Genomic DNA, 26,131 nt, shown 5'->3' with positions numbered 1-26,131 from the left:
GACATCAGTGCCAGCAGCACCACCGTCCTCTTGGGGCTATGCAAGTCAGCTGCATCCTAGAATAACATTAATTTGAATTAACTATCAGCTACAATTGTTAAACTCTGCAAATGTGCCCTTCTGTAGACATAAAGTTCAAGCCTGGTGTAAGGGTGAATTTGCAATGTAAAATGTGACTACACTGATAACTTTCCTTTAAGCATAGAGTTATACATAGAAAACAAGCCTCTGAGTGATAATTAAGCAGGAAGGGCCGGTATGGAGTATTTGAGCCAGATGCCTTGATCCAAGTGGCAGAGAAAGATCCAGTTCACAGGGGACTTGATAGCAACAGCCACAAAGATGAAAGAATAAAATCGAGAGGTGGCTTTCATAAAAAGATGTTCTCATTCACGAAAAAGGGTCCTGTAACTACATAGGATGATTTCTACAGTATTTATGTTGAAAAATCATCTTCACAACTTTATCGAGCTATTTCTCACCAAAATCCTCATTAAAAGGAGAGCCCCAGAGATTTCATGTTACTCCAGCTAACAATATCACACTTAGCTCCAGCAGAGATTCTGGTATTGCATTACCCTTCGCCATTCAACCTCCTAATTGGGGCTGTCATTCTAACAACTCCAGAGCATATCCAGCAGTTTCACTATCATCTGCTATAAGTTTGGGGCTGATATAAGGAACAAGGCATGGAAACACGAGAACTCAATTTAAATTGGCTAAAATAAAGTTTATTTTACTGTTACAATATATAATCTTTTATCAACACAACTCACAAGGTGTTTACAAAATAATCTCATTTTCTGCTGCATTTTAAACACTACTTTTATACAAACTTCAAAGGTAAAATAGGAGTTTGTAGCTAAAACGTTTTTTGTTACATTTTTAGAAGTATCACAAGAATTACTTCAAACAAGATTTTTTTTTTCTTGGTGCCATCTTCACAGACAAAACTGAATGTTTATTGTAAAGACCTGTAGGAGGATTCATGAAAGCTTTCTTTAGACAAAGGATGCCAGTCCTCCTAGTCTGACAGTGAGCAAATGCATTTGAGCTAATATTTGAGCCATCGCCGTGCCCTTGTGGCCAGGAGGGCCAATTGTATCCTGGGGTGCATCAGGAAGAACGTGGCCAGCCAGTCAAGGGAGCTGATCCTCCCCCTCTCTACTTGGCTCTAGCGAGGCCACATCAGGAGTGCCGTGTTCAGTTCTGGGCTCTTCAATACAAGAAGGACAAGGAGCTGCTGGAGAGGGTCCAGCAGAGGCCACAAAGATCATTTGGTGTCTGGAGCATCCCTCTTATGAGGAGAGACTGCGGGAGCTGGGCCTGTTCAGTCTAGAGAAGTCTGAGAGGGGATCTCATCAATGCATATAAATATCTCAAAGGCAGGTGCCAAGAGAATGGTGCCAGGCCCTTTTCGGTGGTGCCCAGTGACAGGACAAGGAGCAATGGCCATAAACTAAAACACAAGCAGTTTCACCTCAACATGAATAATCACAGAATACATTGAGTTGGAAGGGACCTGTCAGGATCATTGAGTCCAACTCTTGACCCTGCGCAGGACACCCCAGGAGTCACACCATGTGCCCAAGAGCATTGTCCAAATGCTTCTTGAACTCTGTCAGGCTTGGTGCTGAGACCACTTCCCTGGGGAGCCTGTTCAGTGCCCAACTACCCACTGGGTGAAAAGCCTTTTCCCAGTATCCAAACTAAACCTATGCAGACTCAGCTTCATGCTGTTTCCATGAGTCCTGCCACTGATCATGAGAGTGAAGAGATCAGTGCCTGTCCCTCCACTTCCCCTCATAAGGATTTTGAAGACCCCAAGGAGGTCTCCCCTCAGTCTCCTCTTCTTCAGGCTGAACAAACCATGTGACCTCAGCTGCTCCTCGTACAGCTTCCCCTCCAGATCCTTCACCATCCATCCTTGTGACCCTCCTTTGCACACTCTAATAGCTTAATGTCTTTTTTATATTGTGGTGCCCAAAACTGCACACAATATTCAAGGTGAGGCTGCCCCAGTGCAGAGCAGAGCAAGACAATCCCCTCCCTCGACCAGCTGGCGACACTTTGCCTGATGGCCCCCCCCCCCCCCGACACAGTTGGCCCTCTTGTCTGCCAGGGCACTGCTGACTCATATTCAAGTTGCCATCAATCAGGATCCCCAGGTCCCTTTCTGCAGCACTGCTCTCCAGACTCCCATTCCCCAGTCTATACACACAGCCAGGGTTGTCCCATCCCAGGTGCAGAATCTCCATTTGTCCTTGTGAAACTTCATACAGCTGGTGATTGCCCATCTCTCTAATTTGTCAAGGTCTCTCTGCAAGGCCTCTCTGCCCTCAAGGGAGTCAACAGCTCCTCCCAGTTTAGTGTTGTCAGCAAACTTAGTTAGTGTTCCTTTGAGACCAGCACTGATGGATCCCAGCATCTGCAAAAACATTTTCCCAGGGGACTTTACTTACTAGTTCCTTGAGCAGCCTGAAGTCTGCTCTCCCCATGTCCAGAGTCGAAGTTTTGCTGGCACTTTTCCTCCTGTCAACAGAGATTTTAAACTTGATCCCTTCACGGTTGCTGTGGCCAAGATGGCCACTGATCTCCACTTTGCTCATGAGATCCACTCTGTTGACAAGCAGCAGATCAAGGAGGGCATCTTTCCAAGTTGGCTCCCTTAGGACCTGTTCCATAAAGCTGTCATCCAGTTTTTTTAAGAATCTTCTGGCCCGGGTTGTACCAGCTGTGTGATGCTCTCAGTTGATTTCTGGCAATCTGAAGTCCCTCATAAGGACAAGGGCAGTTGCCTTGGAATTGTCCCTTAGTTTCTCAAAGAATAATTTGTCAGTGTCACTGTCCTGGCTGGGAGGTCTACAGCAGACTCCCACTGTGACATCTGCATTATTGGTTTGCCCCTTGATTATTACCCAGAGGCTCTCAACTGTGCCATTGCCAACTGTGAGCTCCATACATTTTAACCCTTCACATACAGCTATGGAAAAGATGCAGGGATACTCCTTGCCTCCTCTGCTCTGCCTGTCCCCCAAAAAGCCTGTAACGATCCCAGAGGGCACTCCAGTCACAGAACTCATCCCACCAGGTTTCACTTATGCCATTGATATCAGATCTCTGGGACTGGGCCAAAGCTTTGAGCTCCTCTTGTTTGTTCCTTGTGCTGTGTGCACTGCTATAGAAACATTTCAAGTGTGGTACATTGTACCCAATAACTCGTGAGGCAGATTGAGGGATTCCATTAGTGTTCCCTTCCTCGAGTTTTGCACACCATCCCTTGCTCATTACTAGTAAGCCTGGTTTTGCCCCTTTCCCCCTTCCAAGCCAGCTTAAAGCTCTATCAACAAGCCCCACCAGCTCCTGTGTTAGAACGCTTTTTCCCCCCTGAGAAAGGTGCATCCCATCAGGTGTCAGTAGACCAGGTGTTGAATAGATTATCCTATGGTCAAAAAACTACAAATTTTTCTGCTTATACCAGACTCTGAGCCACACGTTGACATGATGGATTTGCCTATTCCTCTCAGTATTATTCTTTGTTACTGGAAGGATTGAGGAAATTATTACCTGTGCTCCTGATCCTGCTACCAATTGCCCCAAGGCCCTGAAGTCTCTTTTGATTGCCCTCAGACTTCTCTTTGTTATTTTGTCGCTGCTGGCTTAGCAGTGGGTAGTAATCAGAGGGCCTTACTAGACTGGAGAGTTTTCCAGTGATGTCCCATCTGAGCCCCTGGGAGACAGCAGACTACCCTGTGAGTTGGGTCCTGTCTGTATCAGGCCCTCTGTTCCCCTTAGAAGGGAGTCTCTCATTACAACCATCAACCACCCTTCTTTTCCTCTTAACAGAGGTGGTTGTGATGTGGGGTACAGGTGGTGTTGGTTTAGGGGACCCTTCAGTCCCAGAAGGACCTTTGCCCACTGCATCAGCTGTCTGGTCTTCTAGTTCCAGGGCCTCATAGCTGTTGTAGAAGGTGTCAGTCCTATTTGTTAAGTTTTCAGAAGGAGGAACAACCTTCCTCCTGGTTGGTGCAGTGACCTGCTTCCAGCCTTCATCTTCAAGAGACCCTTGACTAACTGCCTTGCAGGGCTCTGAGTCCACCTGCTTCTCCACTGGAATGGAGGTTTGAGACTCCTTTTCCCTACACTGACTATAGGGAAGGGAAGAAGCCTGGTACCTCCTGGTAGCTTTCATGGATCCCCACACCAATGACCAGCAAGACCATAACACACAGAGCACTCTGGTCCTTAGTGCTGCACAAGAAAATATGGAAATCTTAAACAGAAGAAAATCTGAAGTATTAGAGTTGTCACAAACCATAGTATTTTAATATGTTAAAGTTACCTAAAATCCTCTGCACATCTGGTAGTAACAGGCAAGTATTACATTACTCAACCCTGCTCTCCACTGCGATGCACTAAAACACATTAAAAAGAGTGGAAAAAGCAACCATTTTCACAGCTGCTAGAGAGGTATGTGCTAAAGTGAATGGATTTATGCTCCTGACAGTCAAGCCAGTTGACAGATTCATGATAGCAGAATCACGCCGACAGTGATCACTTTACACACAGCAAGCAGGTAGAAAGAGGTGCTACTTTTTTTTTTCATGCATAGTTTAACCAGCTTACAGCCAGCGCATCTCCATTAAGACTAGAGATGCATGATCCACCATTTGGTATAAGCCAAACTACCAGCAAATATACTTCCAGTGCAAACAAAATTGTCTTTCTTCAAGAAAAACAACTAAATTTAATGCTACTTCTCAAAAAACCCAATGCTTATGTTGCATCGTTTTCTACCTATTTTGGTCTGCATTTCTAGTTTCCTTCCTACCCCCAAATCACATATGAAGACAGATGATCACAGTACACATTTTTTTAGGCAACTCACTGTCTCCTCCCAAAAATACACTGAAGATATACTGCTCACTGAAGATCATCCCTGAGAGCACTGTTCTAGCTAGACACTTAGAAAGCAAGAGATATCTCAGAGCTTAGAGGAAAAAAAGGCCGTTAACCCTGTGAAATCTTGTGGTTTTTAGAAAGTAAAAAAAATGCAGCTACTCTGAGCATTTAAATTCCCTGAGCTGAGTGAAATTTGAAGACAGTAATTTGTAACATGAAGCATACCAACATCTACAGCTGTACTTACAGAAGCTGCAATTTTTTACAGTGGTGAAGTCAGATGTTACACTACGATCACACAGCAGTTAGTGGTAGTTCCTTTAACTTGCTTCCTGCCACAGGAAATACGCTGGCTTCTTTGGTGAGAAACAGCAGTGAAGAAGCGCCATGACTCTTCCGATTCTTTTGCCTTGTAATATTCCAGCAATCTTTAAGTTAGCGGAGATACCACCAGGCCATAGTGCAGTACAAGCAAACCATCCTATAGAGAAGAGAAAGAAACTGTATCACCTACTTCACCTTTTCTGTGAGGCATTTCCATCACCACCTGGCACGACAGTCACTGCATGGCAGGACCCCAGGCACTATCTCACCATTTTATACAGTGTCCCTTCCACACGGAGAATGCAAGTTTTGAAATACGAAGGCAAATAATTACGTTGCCCTTTCCTCCTTGAGATGGAGAAAGGTGTTAAAAGAAAGTAGAATCTGGTACTTTGATTTTATTTTAAAGTTACAATTGAAATATCTCCATGCAATAGGCTCTTGCTTACAAGTCATGCTGCTTTCCACATGATACTGTGGGGCAGAAAAAGTAATCCATTAAGTAGTTCTAGAAGGTGCTGCCAGAAGTTGCAGTAAAAGAGTCTAGACTACTACTATATACATTTATTAAGTAATAAACACATTGGATTAAAAACACTCCAAATGACAAACCATTAGTTTATTAAGTTATGTTTCTCCTCTTCAGAGACTGCTCCACATAATAAAAAAAAACTTTCACCTGGGAAACAGGACACTTCTGACCCATTAGCTTTACTAATGCCACTTAATTCACACTCAGCTGGTGAAAGGCCTAGCACTTAGTCTGCCTTCAATGGGAATCTGACTTATTGCATTAGACCTCTTTACATGGACAGACTTGAAAAAAAGTTTTCTTTTGAAGAGAGAACTACATTAATCATAACTGACACAGTATTATCTACTGTATTTTGCTTCCGATGTTTTTATCTACTAACATACAGGATGTAAGACAACATGTTCCAGAGAAGTTACACAGTTCTGTGTGAGAGGGTATATCAGCATATTAAAAATAATCTTTAATAAAAAAGTTAATTACCCAAAAAAAGTAACAAGACTGCCATCGCTTTACAGGTCCTGTATTATCATACAGTAACAGGAGAAAGTGCTGTTTTAGTCTGAACACGGTGTTTTGGAAGAATATATATATTTATTTATTTAAACCATAATTTGTTATCTGTGTAAAAATGGTTTTGACTAGTTTGTGCAGCCTCAGCTATTCATAAAAAAATAATCTTTGAGCCATTTTGTATTGGATTAAATTTAAGATTAAGCAATTGATCACCAACAGCTCCAGAGCATGTTCCTCCATGAGTGTCACGCACTTCACTTTGTTTCATGGCTGCTTACGATGACAAATGAGGCCTAGTGTAGTGTAGATGTCAATGAACCTCAGCTTCAATGGTCAGCAATTAAAACCCTCAAATGCATTCCTGTGTTATTAGTGCCAACTGACTAACTTTCCTTCATCTTCTCATCCTGTTATTAACCAGGAATAGATTGCTAACTCCTAAAACGATACAGAAGGATACAGGAACTTTATACTAGACACTGAAGAAGTGAGTTAAAGTGGGATGGTGACGTTGCAAAATGAAGAAAGAATCATGATTGTTCTCACTTCTTGTTACGCGGAACAGGTCCCATGAGGTTACTTAGGAACCTCTTGGCACACAGGACGTTGTTACACCTTCACAAAGCTACTTACTCCTTGTGCCCATTAGCTACTTCAACAGAGAAAATAAAGACATTTTCAAGCTTTGTTTTTTGGAGAACTGTTGTCAAAATCAGTTCTTCCTCTATGGCAGTTTCTTAAAGAAATATTTATAAAAGAAGAAAATGCTACAATATATTCTTTGATGAATGGGTTTTCAAATGGTACGTTTAACAGTAGGACATTTAAAGAAATTATCTATTTACACAGGAAATATCCCTGGTAAACCAAAGGCCAAACCCACTGCAATTCCTTTGGCACAAAGCAAAACTGAGTTACCCCAGTACTGGCACTTCTTACTCTGGAATTATTCACTTCTAAAGTATTACACATTTCTACATGTCTTTCTCTAGACACTGTTCTTAAAAGGAAGCCCAAACAGAGAATGTGCTCTCACTGCTTATTACAAATCTCAAGCCAGTTTAACTCAGGCTCAAAAGAAACGCAAAGCTCTCTAGTGTTCTTTGCCACACATTTGTGACCCTGACCTGAAAAAATTTAAAAGGACCCAACCTGTTACACCCAACTATAGAGTTGAACTGACAGACTGAAACATCAGAGTATACACCCCCTCTGATGTTATAAGAGCAGCAGCAAAAAAAAGTGCCCCACTTTCCAAGTTCAATAATCCCACAGCAAAGAGTAAAACACTTCCGTAGCAAATGTGTGCTAGAAGGTCACAGTAATTAAATTAGAGCACAGCTCTTGCTGCCTAGCTCAGGAGACCAAAAAAATAGCGCAATAGCATTGGGTTACAAAAAGGTGAGAGCTACAAAGAAACCATTAGAATCTGCCAAACCTCTGTGCCAAGGGCCAAGGACATCACGGAAGGCACTCCTTTTAGCTTTTCCCATGTGTGAGCTCATTATATCCATCAGTGATGCAGAACTCTGAGAAGGCCCAGTTTCAGACAAATGAAAATAACCAGCAGCTTGGATCATGTTGCATTTGTGCAGCAGAGGGGAGGAAGGTAATACAGAGAAGAAATTATATTCCCATAAAGTTAATAATAAGCTTCCTTCCTCAGCTACTTGATCAAACTCTTAATTACAGATCTCAATGCTTGGTAACAAAATTCAGCCTTTAAAATTTTCTGTGTCTTTGATCACTCCTTGCAGTAAATTCCACAAGTTCTACACTGTTTTAAAAATAAAACAAAGTTGCTTCTTTTTATATAAATTCTGTGCAGCAATTTTTTTAATGTTTTTGCCCTAAACAGAGCTAGAAAGCCTACTTCCAGCTAATTAGGAAGATTCAACCAACCACCCAATTTCTGAAATGTCAAAACATCTTGAGATCTACAAGATTAAACAAGATTTATTGCTGATTCTTTTTTAGCCTTCTATCAACTACTCAGAAACTAACATGCTTACATTCAACCACTAAAATTAGTTGCTTATTTACTTCAATTAAAACAACCTGAGTAGATTACTATGGGGCCAGAGTCAGAAACACTTATTTTATCATCAGATCACACTTGATCTTCCCACACTTGCTGGACAGGTACATACATATTCAGAACAGCTAAAATCCTGCTAGTTGCACCTAGAGGAGACTTTAATTTACTGAGACTCTACAGCACCACTACACAGTGCCAGTCAGCAGGAAAAAAAACAAATACAGGACCCAAAATCTTCACAAGACTGTGCTCACAATCTGAGCATTTAAGAACAATTCAGGAGGAGTAAAAGACACTAAAAATAAAAAGTCACAGTGATTATGGTCCACAAGAATAAATCACACAAACATATGTTATGCTGCATTGCAAATGCTACCAAAGAATGCACATTAAAATTAATGTCTTTGGGAAAAAGAAATTTATCTGCATTTTTAAAATCACTTTCCCCAGCAAAAAGAATAACTGCTGACACGAATGAACTAGCAAGTGAAAAACAGCAGGTCTTTTTTCCCCTCTAACAGTGGCTGTAGTCATCTAAACAAAAGCCCAGTGTTTATTCCCTTAAATGACTTTGTGTTGCAGAAGTAGCTACTGAAGCTATTTTCTTAGCATGAAGCATCTATAATGAACCTCAGAAACTGGTAAATGACAAGAGCAGTTTTGAAGAGTGTCTCAGTGTCCCGGTGAGAGCTGTTAGGGACGTTCCAAGCTCCAACACTAATTTGGAAAGGCTGGAAAGTTACAGAGGCACAAGATGCCCTTGGAGCTTAATGTAAAATTCATCAAATATTCCTCTGTAGATGTCTCACTGGCCAGGACAACTGTGCCTCTTATTGAATTTCAGGTCCTGGTGAAAAATAAACACTCATTATTTTTAGACTTGACCTATCAGTTTATTTTTTTTCCTGGATAATTATCTAAAAATATTTTCCAAGGTTTATTTCATCCTAGAAATGCATCCTCATGATTTCTAAAAGATAATATAATGTTAGACTAAAGAACATGAAAATGTCACAATTATTTCAATATGAAAAAAGAAGCAACTGTGGTTTATTTGCAACGTTCCTACTGTAACTATTTGGTATCCTAAGAGATTTTCTAACAAAATGAAGAAAAATTAAGGATGAACCTGATCTTTCAAGTTTCCTGTCGGGAGTGACTATGAAAGCACAGGACTTCAAAAACAGCAAAGATATTTTTTGTTTATTTGTCCAATAGAGCAGTCTTGAGGGAATTAACTGCTAGCATACTGATTTTGTAATAAATGAGACTTGAAACCTCACTGCAAAATGTATCCCAAGACAACTGTTCTCTTTGTGGAGCTGCTGACTGGTACCTCATCACTAAACATCAATCAGGCAGACCCACTTCTGACAACAAATGAAAGACACTAAACTTCAACCAGACAGATCCATTTCTGACAAGAAATGAAACTCAGGCAGTATTCCTTAAAGTGCTTCCCCAAGAGTATTTTCCATACATTAAAGGCTTTCATGCTAAGATCAAGTTTAAAAAGCATTTTTGTGACTATACCCCTGGACTGAGAAACATGTAATCCCCCCGCCATTTACTGAAGCTTTTAGTAAATGGCACTTCCAGCATTATATGCTGACTGCTGAATTTACTTAAAATGAACATATTATGTTAGAAACAAGCTTGTTACCAGTACCTGCTTCCTCACAGTTTCTATCCTCTGCTCCTCAAAGAGGGTTAGGTTACATTTTCATTTTTCTTCAAATATAAACAGCTAAAACATCAATTATGGCATATATTCACTTTGACTGCAGAAACAGCACAAGCTTTAGAGACTTAATGTCTGCCAAAACTACAAACCAAATACCTCTGCCTTGACTGTGGGATTCCTCCTAGTGACTCAAATCAGGTACAGGTGATGCAAAGCCCAAGATATCTCAAAATCACCTTTCCACTTCTTGGCCCTGACACAGAAGCCTCCCTGTAGCATGAGAGGGCTCAGCAGGAAATTTCAATGTAAAAGTATGTGCATATGTGTGCACAAAGAAGTGAAGAGAAACGATTCTGCAACTTTTTCAGCCCTTCTACTATCTGTTTAGATTGCTTTCCAAATAAAACACCAATCTAAATCCTATTTTCCCCACTGTATTAGACTAAACATTACCTTCTCAAACTTCAAAGTTCATATTAATATACAGTTTACCATATCATGATTTTACATCTCTATTCTACTATGCACTATGCAGACTACTTCATTGTTTTTGCAGCACTTGTAAACTGGTGTGATCCTTCCCATTATAAAGATGCTTGAAAAGGTTCACAAAGACTTAAAACCAAACGCTTTCTTATTTGTAAAGCCAGCAGCACTAAGGACAGTAAGTTACCAACAAGGAATAGTTGGCCATGCTGTGAGCAGAACCAGTACAATATGCATCAAGCCTATTAACTGCATTCACTACCCTCCATCTTTGGTTTGTGTTTTTATGAGCAAGTTTATCCTCCTTACTCAGTTACAAGGATAGCCTTATTTAGGATTTGTCCTCCAATTTCTTGCAGAGATGCAATTACCAGGGAGGAAAAACAAGCCATGGTAATTGAAAGAATGGCTGATATAATATATCCCTTTTTTGTTTTGGGGGAAAAAAAACCCAAACCCCAAACAAAACCCAACACAAAAACCTCATATCCAGAACATCATGAAAATGGTCAAGAACACTGTCAGCACATGGTGCACTTCTCAATTCTACTTAAAAGATAAACAACATTTTGCATAAGCTGGAGAGATCTTCTGAGCAACTTCTTCAGACAAGCTGGTGCTTCCTGATAGCTTAAGAACCAATCTTCTCTCTGAAAAGAGAAAACCTGGAACAAAGCCCCAGCTGCCACACGTACCTGCACTGCGCTCTCTCCTATGACTTGACGAATTTCCCTCAGTGTCTGGTAGTGCTCCAGCAGGTGATCACCACATATTATGTCCACCTGTGAAAGAACACAAACATGGTCAAGTTCAACTACCTTTGCAGTAGCAAAACCATACCTAAGGCCTTTTAATTTGATTAGCAGAGTTCAATTCTAGCATGTTAGACACTCAAGTCATCTTTACCTTTATTGTGCAAACGTATTTAGCATGCACAGCACTACTGCACTGCCCTAATGCCTCTCACCCCATGGCCCTGACTTGGGGCTCACTGCTGGAACAGAGTGGACAGTTTATTGTTTCACTCACAATTTGGTGCACCCACTGAAAGAAGCTGTTTAGTAATAGCTGTGATGAATTTAATGGGAATTTAGATCATGTATTACAGTGATGCCAAAACCATCTGGAATCATTTGTCACATCAGTGGCAAAAGACAGTTGTTTGTGCCGCTGACAGAAAGTGAGCCTCATTCCTACCTAGAGTGAGAAAACATGTGACTAAGTTCACTTAAGAAGTGTTTGGAAGAAGTGTTTTAATCTCACTGCATGCCCCTGTCAGCTGGTACATCACACAGTCCTCCTTTAACATGCACCCAGTCAGTATTTCTGGGATACAACTGCAGGACATACTCAGCACTTCTATGCATTGTCCTCTTCTGCAGCTAAACTGTGTCAATGCTGTATGCAATTTCAGACGAGGCACTTTTTTTAAGTAACTGCCCACAAAACCAGTAATTTTGTGGGGAAAAAGCCCATAACGAGGTATTCTGAATTCCTTGCCTTAACTATTATAAAAAATAGGCTTCTTTATAAAATTATATTAATTTACTGTGCAACGCAAATCCAGTCTTTAACATCCCAAATTAGAGCAGCTAACACAGCACTGTTTCTCTCTCAACTGCAGCATGCTTAAATTTCCCTTATGAGCTATTTCTAGATATGGAAGTGAGAGTGCTCTCGTTTGTGACTTGAAAAAACCTTAAAATTGAAGTTAAGAGCATTGACACTGAGCTGTCCCACAGCTTTCTGCAAGGAAATTGTCTCAGCTCTGCCCCTGCAGCAGTCGGGGAGCACACTGCAATATCATGACGTATTCTCTTATATGGCCACTTTCCAGGACAGGATGCACTCTGTGCTGCAGCTATTCAATTCCCCTGGATTTATATTCTTCTGTGTGCTGACCCACTATATCTCTCTTGTTCTTCATGAAGAGATTTGGCAAGATTTATGCCTCATGCTGGCAGACCACATTGTTCTGAGACTCGGGAACACAGGAATTCTACTCCTCAGAGGCTCAAAAGGGGCTAATTTACTTCACCATCTGTATCCTATGAGGACGATGTAGAACATTCTCTTCAAGTTAGGTTGATTGTTTACATGCAGAAGATGTAAACTGCTTAGCATTATTTCTGCTTTTAGCTTCTAGAAGTAAACCAGCAAGTAAAAACTAATCTGGATGTAAGATTAAATACTGATCCATATACACACAAATGCATATATTTAACATGGCACCTGAAAGACATATATTTCTTTTCTTTTTGAAAATTGGCTAGTTATTTCTCCTATTTTCCATGCATTTCAGCCTCTACAGTTAATGCTGCAGGAAGACAGACATGTCTGCTTTGCTTTTCAGTGATATATGAGTTTAATTACTTCTGTTTTATAAGCTTATTTTTATACTATAAGGTACTGAAAACTCAATCCTGGTCCCATTGAAACATATATACATACATACATACATATTTTATATATTCTAAAGAAACAGAAAATTTAATCTGTTTGACCAATATAAGATGCAAACAGACACAGTCGCAGCTGCTGACAATCTCTCGAAACAGAATTAGAATGCTTGTTTGAAAGTATCCCATTGTTGTACCTGCTGCTCCAGTTTCAAGTGATAGTCATTAAAGAGCCAGTGTCTAATAATAAATTGAGAAGAGTTTTTCACATTTATTGTACTAGAATGCTCTGAATACCAAATGCCTGACCATCTAATTCCAGCACCAAAGCCTGAAATTCTGCCTGCTAATTGTTATGCTAGAATTCATTCTGTAAGGACAAAAGAACGAAATATATACTTAAAAAAAATCCCAGTTCAGTGTGAAAATGAGTTGTGGGATGTGTTTCAGAGGAATCCTTGTTTAGGAATTAATACATTGCATTGCAAAAGAGGCAATGAGTACTATAGATTTACTAAAATTTGGTATAATTGAAATCAGCTGGTACTGATTGCTTGTGAGTAATAAATGTAGCTTGACCCTTTGCTGAAAAGAAGCATGAAGGTGTAGATGCTGAATACTCAGTCACTTGTTACAATTCTTACTAAAATAAAGTAGGCTTTCTATTATGCCATTTCTTTTCTTTAGGTGGCTTATCTGCTATAAGAGCTATTTCTCTAAAAGCCACGATGACATTTATAAATTCATAATCACTAAGTAAGACAGAAATAAAAATAGAAAAAGTTCATGTAAGGGACACTGCATATAAGCTTCATCCCAAGGGAGAATTTGGCCCAGAAAACAGTAGACTTCAATCAATAGTTTCTATGCCAACCCATACTATCCAGGGAAGGGCAAGGAAAACACAGAGTTTTAGAGATTGACATGAGAATTTGGGCTAGTTATTCAAAAAGCTGTCAAAGTTTCCCATTTCCTCTAGCTGCTATTTACTTTTCAAAAGGTACCGGATACCTCTATTCCAGGGTTTAAGAATGGCATAAAGAAACTGCATCAACAGCTACACTGTATGAGCACAGACTTCCTTTCTTCCAGTCTTCCCCTACGCTGCAGTTCACACACACACTTTCAGGAATGCACATCTGGTAATGGAACACTTCTATTCCACAAACTACGTTAATGTATTTGGACCAGCCAAGCCACAAGTCTTTCAGCAATCACTCTCATCCTTACAGAATGAATACCAAGAAGGGATACTGCTGCTGCAGGATGACCTCAAAGGAAATCACACTGTAAAGAAAACTTCTGCATCAGATGCTGAAGACAAGAATCTAATGGCTCCAAACACCATAGCCTGTATTTAGCTCACATGTAATGTTACGTACTCAGCTATTAACAGCGATTCCAGTTTCTCAAAAATTATTTTCACCCTCTCCTAACAAATTCCAGCAAGAATATTCAAGAAAGACCGTGTAATTAGAAGTATACATAAACATATACAGAAAATTAATCATTGCCCAAAGCACAGAGATCAAAACAAAGCATCAGAAAGAATAAATTACCAGCTCAAGAAGTAGATAAAAATGAAGCCTTAACCTTCAGATAAACTAGGAAATTTGAATCATATTCCATTTGCAAACTCAAATACAGAAATTTGAAAATAATTTGAAGCCTCAGACTAGGAAAAAAAAGAACAAAGGCAGTGGCTTCAAAATTGCTTTTATATATACTGTCACACATGAGTCAGCTGGCTTATTGTACAATTTCATTAACCTCAGTGTGGTGCAGGTCAATGAAGAAAGGCGAGTATTGGCTAACATTGCACACGAACAAATTAAGCCGAAGAGGCCCGAGCACAGTCAGCAGTTCAGGAGAACGGGTAACACACCTATCCCTTGGTCACTGAATCAGCTCTAACAGGGAATGAGTAAAACATTTGCCCACTAATAGGGGATCATATCTGTCTGGCAAAGTCCAAGTAGAAAGTAACTAATGGGGGAAAACCGCTCAAGTTAGCTCTGTTAGATGATCTCAAGATTGCAAAATCTGAAAGACCACTACACATGGGCCCAGCCTAATTTTGAAAAATGAATACCTGCAATTTCCATGACAGCTGCTCAGTATTCCTGAAAACTGAGATTCCGGTGTCCTACTTAAGAAAATCCAAACAAAACAACTCATTCCCCTCAAATAAACCACAACACAATGCAAAAAGCTTCTCTAGCCTCATTTTGAGGATACTTTTATTTGTTCAGAATATCAAGTCATCACCACCTGAAAGCTAGAAACTCCCACTGAGAGGAAACCAGCAAATGAAAATACATTACTTCCTCAGCACGATGAATAATTTATATCTGATTTGCTTTGTCACCACTAAAAGGTAAGCAGCATGAATAAACACTCATTACTGAGGCACACAGCCATGCAGTATTGTCTCAGACACTTACTGCTGTATGAAAACAGCCTTAACTCCAAACCCAGCATTTAAGTTCCACCATTTGCCTATTCACAGCAGTATCAGCTTGATTTTCCAATAATTGACAGCTTTAAGAATTATTTACACCTTACAGAACTCCCACATTTTCTCAACAGAATGGTTGCTGAAATACACTGAAGAATTGAAAAACTGGTTTTGACATGCAGTTCCTCTCAAAATGGTTGAGAAATATGAAGCTAAATTATTTTGCTCCTTTGAATTCTTATTTGGAGGGAAGTGTCTATATTTGCATTCGCACCTTTCATTTCAACACATCCATCATTCTTTCTTAGCCCTTGTTTGTATTCAGTTAAATTTTATTGTTATTCAGCTCCTGCCTTCATATACTCCCACATTCCCACACTTTCCTGCCCAGTTTTACCTTTGAAACAGCAGTATCTCTTAGTTTTGAATTTCATCAGCTGAAATCTTAAATGGCACTTTAAAAACTCTATCCAATTAATAAAGTATTATGAAAATTTAAAGAGGTTGCGAATGAGCTAGGAGAGCTGCTCCTTGCAGATCACAACATTTCAAACAATTAGGTTTTTAATCCTTACTGCATTAATCTAACATCACTTCTAGAATCTAAAGAACAATGGTAATGTCTGCCCAAAGCAGAGGCATTACACTGATCACAGGGAACTTGTAAGTGCCACTGCAAGTGCATACCTGACAAGCAGGGTCCAGATCCATTTTTCTTCTGAGGAATTTCTCCACATGTCCAATTGTTGCCTCCCCAGAAACACGTACAAACTTCTTTTCCAAAGGCTGCAAAGAATAAGTAAAGATTTTAAGACAATGTACATTTTCAGCCCTCATCCCTTGTAAACTCCAAACCCAAGTGACCGTCCAATAACAAAGGGAGACAGCTTAAATTTTTGGACCTTTCTCTGATCTACTTGCAGATTACCTCATAGGGAAAGAAATAAATATGTATTAAGACTCTGTATTCAAACTTCCTTCTGTTTAAAACATTTAAAAAATAACCAGCGACTGACTTTGGTCCTATTTTATTTTAAGAACTTCTCCCCCTACAAGGATTTACTCATCTGAAGCACAAGAAAATTTCCTAATGTTTCCATATTTTCTCCAAATCAGGCGATTTGGATACTAAACACAATTCAGATACTTAAACCCCATCATTTTATGATGCAAGGAGCTTAAGTCCTTTAGCATTCTAGAAGTAGTATGGCTCATGCTTAATAGCCCATGAAATTCCAGAATCAATTAAAATACACTATTATGCAGAAAACAAGGGCAAGACTAGTCTTAAATCTTTTTGCTTTTTCCTAAATACTTTCACAGACAGGACTGCAACAAGAAGACATTCATTATGTCAGACTCAAAAATTTTAATAGGCTTCCATTCTATGGATTAAATTTTAAACAGCTGACTGGTGATATGGATGACTACACGAAAAGGCACAAAGGCAGAGCAGATGACTGCATTCGGTGTGATACATGGATTACTTTTTGTGTCAATTGATTGGATTTTTATGTTGACTTCTGAACAGATGTGATTTACTACCCAGGTTCATCGTATTCTTTCAAAATAAAAGAACGAGCTGAGGGTCATGGACTACCCTTGAATTCAATCATGCATTTAAATAAGTATCCATGATAACTCTGCTTTGGGACAATAGTTTGATTTATTCATGTGCAAGAGCTAGAAATTACAGTCAGACCTGATCTGGGGACCCTGCTGCTGCAAGCTCGAGGATGCTGAATTTAGGCTTGCTGCATGTATAAATCAGTTTATGGCCATGGACCTGGTAACCTGTCCTCTATTCCCCCATCCCCACTTAAAAAAAGGACAGTTGAAACCCCTTATATATTAAGTATAACTCCTTATATATATATATATATATAAAATATCCCTTATATATATATATATATATATATATATATTAAGTTCTACACCTAGTTCTCGTGAGGGAATTTCCCTTAAGGGTGGGGCATCACAACTGCCCTGTTTTGTGTAGCCCAAAACAAACAGGACAAACAACAAAGCAGAAAGGAGTGAGACAGAAAGGGTAGGAGGTGATATAAGGGCAAGAACATGAAATGTAAGGGTAAAAAGAAGAAAAAATGCTGGATAGGCATGATGGTATATAACAATAGGTTTGAAAGTACACACTGCAATCCAATATTGGTTATTACTATGCTGATGAAAGTTCAGGTTGCATTCAGTGTAAGAAAACCAAACTAAATTAAATACATTCAGGGTATATTTATTTCTGAAATAAACCATAAAAGAAAAATTCAAATCACATCTGTACCTTAAAATTCCCTGTGCCTTCGTTAGCTCTGCGAAAAAACCCAAGAGTAAACACAGTCAATATTGCTAAATCTAACAGTTAATAATATCCTCAAGCTCTTTATAACAGAGACTTATTGATTTATGAGTCTTGCATATCAAGTTTATTTTCCCAGTTCAGGCTCTAATACATGAAATAATATTAGACTAAATTTATACATCTTTTTCTCCTATCCCTTATTTTTCTGCTCAATTTTTTCTTGTGAATTCAACTATTTATGACTTTAAGTTTTGTCTACATGAAATGGGAGTAAAAACCAACACAGCCTACAGCCATTTTTAAACACAACATTAAATTTCATAGGAGTTGGTTGCAAATATTAATGCTGCTTAAATATCCATACTTCAAGGTCCTTGATATTTGGAACTTCAGCAGACAGTACCTAAGAAGTTACTCACAGAACACACATAAACACCTAAAGGGCTCTCTGAGCCAGTTGCTGGCCTTCCAGACTATTTATATGACAATATTAATGTTATCTCGGAACTCAGAAAAGCAGCGTTTCTCTGGAATGTGAAATACACACAAAGATGGCAAATGACCAAATTCCCAGCTGGCTTCCACCAAGGTTCACTGATTTGCACATCCGGAGCCTGTGACCTACCACTGATCATCCATACTTCACACCTTCTTGTAGTGCAACATATAAATTTGCCCCTTAATTAAACCCAATCCACGACATTTCATTATTCTTGCACTGCATTAGCAAGTACACATGAGAGAGGAAAAAATGAAGTATTTCATTGCACTGGAGAAGGCAAAAATCAAACATCACTGTAAATCAACTGACCATTTGGTATAACAAATAAATGTGCAGACCACACATTAGCACAGTACTTCAAGTTACCGTAATTGAGCATCTCCACCTCTAAATATATACCAGATATCAGAGTTAAGTAAAGCTATCATGAGCTAAGAAACATAGAAAAGCTTTTTCACTACAGCTGTCATTTTATTTGATACAGTTCCACAGCCACAGGTGACTAGATTATATACTCTAAACACACAATAGAGAATTTCAAAGTAACAATTTCTTCTGGCTATTCCAAGTTTGCTTTATCCAAAATGCTTTATTAATCCCTCATAACCAAGATGAACCAAGATTGGTTTTGCCTGCAGAACACTCGATAGTTTTAGTAATGACTCCCACTGCTGTCAGCTGTGCTTGTAAGCATTCAGCTGGAAGGCAGGCATGAGAAAATGAACTGAAATTAAGTCAGGTATGTGGATTCACAGTGTCAAGAATTTTATCTTATTTGAAAGCAGCTGAGTGCTTGCTTGACATTAGTAGCAAGGATTGTTTGTTAGGCCGCAAGTTGAACTCTACTTGAACTACATGGCTCTGTTGCATAAATCAAAGATGGGTTACAGCAAAACCTGCAGCTAACAACTTGAACATTAACAAGAGTTCGAACGGACAAAGCTAGCACCTTAAATATTATTTAAAAAATAACAGCGGGAGTGGACAGCCCATAAATTGTCGTATATGAACAGTAACAACCATATTACAACATGGACCACAGAACTGACCAAAACAGACTAAAGAGGATGTGAAGATGATCACACAGCAAGCACTGGATAACGAAACAGTGAATCAAAGAAGAATGAGAAGATCCCAGACCCTAAAATCACTATTGTTCTGGACTTCCATGAGGGATGGGGAGTTTAGGTCATAAGAGTGTAGTTGCCCAGGGATTTCTTTTGTTCTGGTCCCTCTAGTGAGGTACCAGCTTGAGCTACTAGATGACTGATTTGTGCCAGTAAACCTATCTAATGGAGTTGAGAGCCTGGAGTCAAAACTTTAACACACAAGGATATTCTTTTGTTCCCTAGAGGTTCGGCTTTAAGACCTTCCCTTTTCTTCCTGCAGTCCCACTCCTCATCCATTTAAAGAAATAAAGAAGACACACGATGGGCAACAAAAAAATAAAGCCAACAAAACAGAAAATCACACGCCACCACCTACCTTACTAAAATTTACCCATGAAGAAAATTTGTTCTGTACTCTGAATAAAGTGACACACAGTGGAGAAACTGGACATAACATATAAAAAGATGTCTACAGAGAGTGAGGCTGAACCAAGATATGCTTTGCCAATAGAACTTCTGAGTTTCCGAGGGCTTAATTTTATGTCACTTGTGTAATAGTTTGTTATGATTATGTATTGGAGGTCTCAATGTTTTGTTCAGACAAATTCAGGCCAAAAGGAGGCACAATCTGGGTAGAGGTAAAAGTTACACTTCCCACAAGCCAATCCAAGGACAGCCAGCATTAACAGTACTGCCACCTACAGGGATGAGGGGACTGGAACAGACAGGGATTCCACCGTTCAGTTTACTGAGACTGTGCTGCCTTGTCAAAACCAAAACACATGTAAGTTTTAAAACTACACTTTCTGGGAAGCTATTTTCATAGAAAGACACATCTTAAGCATTTAATTATTTGCATTATCTAGCTATGATTGGATGTCACTATTGCACTGTAAGTTAAAACCAACTCCCCACTGCTATTTGAGATGAAGAAATGCACATTTAATGAAAACCAAGGGCCAGTTAATGGTCCAACACACACAAGCAGCACCTTCGTGTCAGCCAGCTGCTCTTACACTTGCCCACAACTCACCCAATAAACTCCAGAAGTATGGAGATGTCAAGTTCTGGTGGAATCTGGAACACTGAGCCTAGAACCTTACGAGGTCTTCCTCTGCTCGTTGGAACTGGCTGTGGGACAGCTAAAATATTCAAAAAGCCAAAATGCAAAGACAATTTGAAATAAAAACAGCATAAGATGCTAATATGCACCAAGCAAAACAGAAGAACTCATCAGGAAAAAAAGCCCATACAATTTATCCTATTTTTTATTACTAAATCAGGTCTTCCTACATTGTATGCTGTGTATTTGAACCAGCATTTTAGTACTTCCAGCAAGGCCCTTCTCCTAAGAGCTGTTTGTTTGATAGTAAAACACAAAATAATTAGAATAATCCCTAATCTGTGAGCAGACTTTGAAGTTCTTATTTTTTACTCCTTTGTAATGTCTATTATTTATTAAGGTCCAGAAAATAAAATTAATGCGCAATATAACATACATTTCCTGGTCATAGGCAAATATATAGCTAAAACAATCCAACTGTTATCTGGTTTAAGTGTTGCCAATTCCATCTATTTTCGTAATCTGAGATTTGTGACAAGTTATAGTAGTCAGATAACCAAGAATTCCAAATTTCCAATACACACATCTCTGTCAGTTATGAGCTAATATTTTAAGGTCTTATGAATAAATTATATAGTAAGTACTTCTCTAACAGTGTCCCCTAAAGTGATTACAGCTCACCTGGTTTGGGCACTTCTAATCCTCTTTCTTTATAGAAGTCATGCATTTGTTTTTTCTCTCCTGAAAAAAAGAAAAGCCACAATACACAGATTGAAATGTTATTTCAGATGCTGAAAATATCTATGTAAATTCCAATGGTCAGAACAGTAAAAATTTTCAAATTTCCTACAGACCTTCACCATCACTAGTATTCCATATGAGGTTGAGATACTTAAGATAGTCAGAATAACATTTTGTTAGTAAAAACTGTGAAGAAATCAGAGAAACTTGCCATAAATCATATTGAGACAGCTGCAAAAAACAGTACCCTTCTGCATCCATGACTGTTTTTTATACTTTTTATAGTCCATACATATCCACTAGATTGTTGGCTCCCAAAGTTGAAAGTAAATGAGAAAGTGAACACATTTAAAAATCAGACAAATAAATATGGCAGAAAAGAAGAAAAAATAAAAGAATTTGAGAGAATCAGTCTTAGCAACTTATTTCAACCAAGTCAAGTGAACTTGTTACACAGAATATGGTATACTTCTACAAAAGTAAGAGGCATGACTATGAAATATTGCCTGGATGTTTACCTGAATACAGTGACACCTGTGTTTCACGAGATAGGGTACACATTGCTACCCTTAATAGCGCTTAGCAGGCAGAAACATGACAGTAATCACAGTTAATTCATTAAGGTTTATAACCAAACATTACAAAACTATTTTAAAGAGTCCAGAGTAGAAACAGGGCTTTTAATTACTCTGTTTCCTGTTCAGTCTTTTCAATTTCTATATGGCAATAAAGAAAGGGACTTACTTTCCTCAAGATTGACAACTAATTTATAGACTATGTCTTGCAGTTGCCGGTCCAGTCTACAAAATAGAAAAAAGAAAAGAAAGTCTTTGGTGCAACATGAAAGGGTTTCATTTTATTGTAACAAAGATGCAAAATTCGCTGTTGAAAGATGACGTATGTAAAGGAGCATGTGGAGCAGCAACTCCACATCTTTCAAAATACACATCCTGACAGCAGAGCTCCAACAAAAGTCATGTAAAGTTCAAAGCACCACTCTTTGTGAACAGCTCAAAAAGTTAAAACTCAATTTTCAGTTAATAAGTATACCATGCCAACAAAGCTTCATCTTTGTATGATGCAGCTCATATCACCTCCAACATTGAGTAAACACATAAAAATAACCAGGGTAGAAGGTAATAAACCCTAGAAATGGATACAAACTAGATAAAACAGTATATTGAGGGGGTTTTATCTTAACTATTGAGATGAAACTTACATAAACAAAGAACACAATGTGTTTCTTGCAGCTGTTCCTTCATTTGAAATAGGAAAGTGCTACAAGTCTGCAAACCAAAACATTTAAAAGCAAGCAGCAAATCTATAAAAAATGGCACAAACTTATTACCTGATATTATAAAGGGGCTGTGTCTGATGTACAACAATATTGCATTTTGGACATCTGTTGCTATAGTAGAAGTGTCTCACAAGGCAGCTTTTACAAACTGTAAAGAAAAGAAACCCCGTGGGAGTCACATGTCCGTTATACAGTGCCATCTGCTCAGGCAAGAGGAACAATTACACCCAGACCTCCCAAATAAAATTTGTCAAGAGGCAAAATGAAGTAAGTCATTGAACACTCCTAATTCAACTGATGCAAAGGTGGGTGTTCAATGTTGCAACTGCGTTATCTAGAACATGAGTAGAACTAAGACAACAGAATACTGACTGCTGAAAAATATCCTAAAACAGTTTCAGTAGAAGCAAAGTAAGAAATCATAACTGCCATTTTCATTCTGTTTTACATGTACTTAAAAAACTTGGAAGAAAAGCTAACAAGTGAAAATATCTAGAATATATAACCTACTATCAAATCAGCTCCCTACAAGCCTGAATACAACAAACTTTTCCACAGCATTTACCAGGAAACTTCTACGAGACCACCACAGCTGCACTTGCAACATTACGTTGTCCTTACTAACAGCTCTGCTTTTTCCTAAATTACAAACTGTGCTGAACACTATCAGCTATATAACAAACTAGTCAGCAGTGCCCCCAAAAAGGGGGAAAAAAAATGAAAAAGAGTTTTCCCTCTTTGTATTGTGAGTGGTTGGGAGGTCTAGGAAGCCAGGATTCTCGGATTCAGGTAGGAACATGGGTGTAGCTGAAAATCAGCTTCACAGAAAGGGTTATACTAGCTTTAAGAGAAAATGGTTCTGTTACCAAGGGAAAAGCTGTTGGCACTAGGACTGAGGGGAAGAAGAACAAGACAAGCATATCGAAATAATTTTTTTTTATTACCCATCTATTTCTATTAATGAGATTATAGACAAACTTTTCCATGGGTGCAGACCACAATTTCTATATCTGAAGTAGTACTTCCACACAGGTGCTTATGGAACTTTGTGAATTCACATCAACAACAGTTTAGGAAACTCTTTAGTCCACTATAAGCAGAGCCACTTAACTTTCTTTTCTCAGTTATATACTCAAATTACTGGAGCCTACTTAAAAAAAGTAATTAAGAAAGTGTACATAGCAGCTCTATTTTTGTCTTATTTGGGCTTTTTCTTCTCTTACATCGTTTTCCCTCTTAACTTGGAAAGCAGACTTGGTGATCGAGTGATTTCATGATTTTCTGATGCTTTAAGTATGCACAAATATATGTCCCTTATGGAACAGAATAAACACAACACACATTCACTTCAAACAATTATTTTTGTGAACCCAGAACATCTCAACACTGATTTTGTTTGAATTTGCAACTAAACTCTTAAACAGATAACACTGATACTTACAGGTGTGCAGACATTCTGTAATAGTTGTAGCATCAATAAAGTAACCTTTGCAGATGGAACACAGGATATAAGGGGTCAACTCTGTGAGGTTTATCATACGCTACAAACAAAGACAGTTTGTAAGAGTTTGAATACACAGGCTAAGCCCTGAAATTTCCTGATTGCAACTTCCAATATACCGTAGCCTTAAACCATGAAAAAACCTGGGATCAACAGGCTAGAGGAATGACTTTTCCTAAGAGGTCAATCACTCCTCACATACAGATCTTTTCTAAAGACTTTCACCTAGTCTTCTAAATTGACCTTTTGGAGAATGGCAATCCAACTGGTTTCATGAATCATATCTAAAAAGCAAACTTTAAACAATCATTTTGAGAAAAGTTCTTTTGCATAAACTCTTTTAAAAAATATCAAATAGTCAGCAAGGTTGAAGTGGATAGGGGTAGCAAACAATATCATTATTTGAAAATGCTCATCAGGCGTTTTGGGGCCCACAATCAAGATATATAACGAGTTTATATCACAAGGGACAGCCATCTCTTGTTTCTACACACAGTTAGGGATTATACAAACACATATTGAAGCAAAAAGTGAAACTTCACTGCTCTGAATTCTGTTCACGAAAATACACTTATCAGGAAAGCACACAAGTAGTTCCACAACAACTTTCCTATCTGAACAACACTATCTCAAAAAAAGAACAAATTTTTCAATAGCAACGATCTGAGATGCGTGTGAAGAAGGTAACACATTAGGTTTTTACGTCCCGTTTGCTCTCGTCTGAAAGCCGACTGAAGGGCTTTCTTTCACTCAACACCACCATTCATTTCGCCCACATGCAACCGCCTACCACCCTCTCAGCCACGCCGAGAGTTTGTAAGGGCTTCTTTGGAATGAGATGGACAAAGTGAACTCGGGTAACAATAAAACAAACATTAAACCGCCCCATTCCCACACGCGGGGCACGTCGGGAGCGGGGCCTGGAGAGCCCCGGGAACCCTCCCGCCCCTTTTACCTCCCGGTCGTCGCCCGAGTCGTGCTCCCCGTCATCCGTCCCGAACCGAGCCCCGGCGTCCCCCTCCAGCTCCTCTTCCTCCTCGTCGTCGTCTTCGTCGTCGTCGTCGTCCTCATCGCCGGTGGACTCCGAGCGGCTCCGCTGGAACTCGAAGGGGACGGAGCGCGACCCCGAGCAGCTGGGGGCCCCCTCCATGTCCCGGTCCTCATCGGCCGGGGCCGGGCCTGCTCCTGCTCCTGCTCCCGCTCCCGCTCCCGCTCCCGCTCCCGCTCCCGCTCCATCCGCGCTCGACGGCCCCGAGACCCCGCTCCCAGCGCCCTCCTCCATGTCCACGGACCGCGATCACCGCGGGTCTCTCCGCGGCGCCGGGAGCATGCGCGGGGACGCCGCGGGGCACGCTGGGAAATGTAGTCAAAGCGGACACGGGACAGAGCCACCACGCATGCGCTAAGTCACAACTGGTCTGCAGTTTTTATAGCCCGAGGGTTCTTTTTCTTAGTTTTTTTCAATTGACTCTCTAGTGAAGCGATGGCACACGTTTAATTTGTCACAAAATAACGTCAATCACAAGATACCAGTTTCATTCGAAATAAGGTTTTAATTCTGTAACATAATGAAATGGAAGGGACCTTAAAGATCACCCAGTTCCAACCCTCTGCCATGGGCAGGGACACCATTCACTAGACCAGGCTGCTCAAAGCCCCATCCAACCTGGCCTTCAACGCTTCCAGGGATGGGGCAGCCACAGCTTCTCTGAGCAACCTGTTCCCGTTCCTTACCATCCTCACAGGGAAGAATTTCTTCCCAATATCTAATTTAAACCTGCCCTCTGTCAGTCTAAAGCCATTCTCCCTTGTCCTGTCACTATGCGCCCTTGTAAGAAGTCACTTTCCAGCTCTTTTGTAGCCCCTTTAGGCACTGGAAGGTGGTCTAAGGTCTCCTCGGAGCCTTTTCCAACCCGAACACCCCCTGCTCTCTCACCCTTTCCACGAGTACAAAAGAACTTCTGTTTAACAAACACGAATAAAAGAAGCAGTATTAGAAATACCTGAAAAACCGAGCGGCCCAGCCATAATTAACCTAATTCGGAGCACGGCCGCTAAGGCCCCAGAGGGCACACAATCCCAAGGCCATCCTTGGTACCCTCCAAGGAGCCCCGAGAAACCCCCTCACAAACCTGCTCCCGCCGCCCCTCACAGCCGGAAAGCGCTCCCGCCAGCGTCGCAAAACGAAGCCGTCGCGTGCCCGAAGCAGCGGCGGCTTGCCCGTCCTTTGCCCTCACTGTCGCAAGGGCGGTCGCGCGTGGCGGC

General features: G+C 40.0%; 1 protein-coding gene across 3 annotated transcripts; it reads right to left on the bottom strand.

Moving 5' to 3' along the window:
- Window positions 1-4,298: 4,298 nt before the first annotated feature.
- PCGF6 (polycomb group ring finger 6) lies at window positions 4,299-25,499 on the bottom strand. 3 transcript variants are annotated; one of them, XR_001873019.1, is made up of 11 exons: window positions 24,822-25,497; window positions 23,807-23,906; window positions 22,417-22,513; window positions 21,813-21,868; window positions 21,009-21,068; window positions 20,298-20,406; window positions 17,636-17,663; window positions 16,027-16,125; window positions 11,178-11,264; window positions 7,713-7,844; window positions 4,299-5,383 (listed from the first exon to the last, which is right to left on the bottom strand). XR_001873019.1 is itself a non-coding variant. In XM_017804127.1 (10 exons), exons 1-10 carry the CDS (start codon window positions 25,146-25,148, stop codon window positions 5,333-5,335), a joined length of 1,014 nt encoding a protein of 337 aa, XP_017659616.1. In that variant the 5' UTR covers window positions 25,149-25,496; the 3' UTR covers window positions 4,299-5,332. The 3 variants fall into 3 exon arrangements, 1 of the variants encoding a protein (XP_017659616.1); XM_017804127.1 differs by lacking the exon at window positions 7,713-7,844 and having other exon boundaries at window positions 24,822-25,496; XR_001873020.1 differs by lacking the exons at window positions 7,713-7,844; window positions 17,636-17,663 and having other exon boundaries at window positions 5,348-5,383; window positions 24,822-25,499.
- Window positions 25,500-26,131: the final 632 nt, after the last annotated feature.

The sequence above is a fragment of the Lepidothrix coronata genome, unplaced genomic scaffold, assembly GCF_001604755.1.
Source record: "Lepidothrix coronata isolate B3197 unplaced genomic scaffold, Lepidothrix_coronata-1.0 Scaffold8, whole genome shotgun sequence".
NCBI classification, from domain to species: domain Eukaryota; kingdom Metazoa; phylum Chordata; class Aves; order Passeriformes; family Pipridae; genus Lepidothrix; species Lepidothrix coronata.
The sequence above is the reverse complement of the archived record's forward strand: the minus strand, read 5'-3'. Positions and strand labels throughout refer to the sequence as shown.

What these genes read in the sequence shown, in the direction of transcription:
- PCGF6 (XM_017804127.1), bottom strand. Translation starts at nt 25,148, where the DNA reads ATGGAGGAGGGCGCTGGGAGCGGGGTCTCGGGGCCGTCGAGCGCGGAT. An exon ending in AGTTGTCAATCTTGAGGAAA is followed by an intron (nt 21,069 to 21,812) that starts GTAAGTCCCTTT and finishes TCTTTTTTTCAG; the next exon opens with GAGAGAAAAAACAAATGCAT. An exon ending in ATCTGGACCCTGCTTGTCAG is followed by an intron (nt 11,265 to 16,026) that starts GTATGCACTTGC and finishes GTTCTTTCACAG; the next exon opens with GTGGACATAATATGTGGTGA.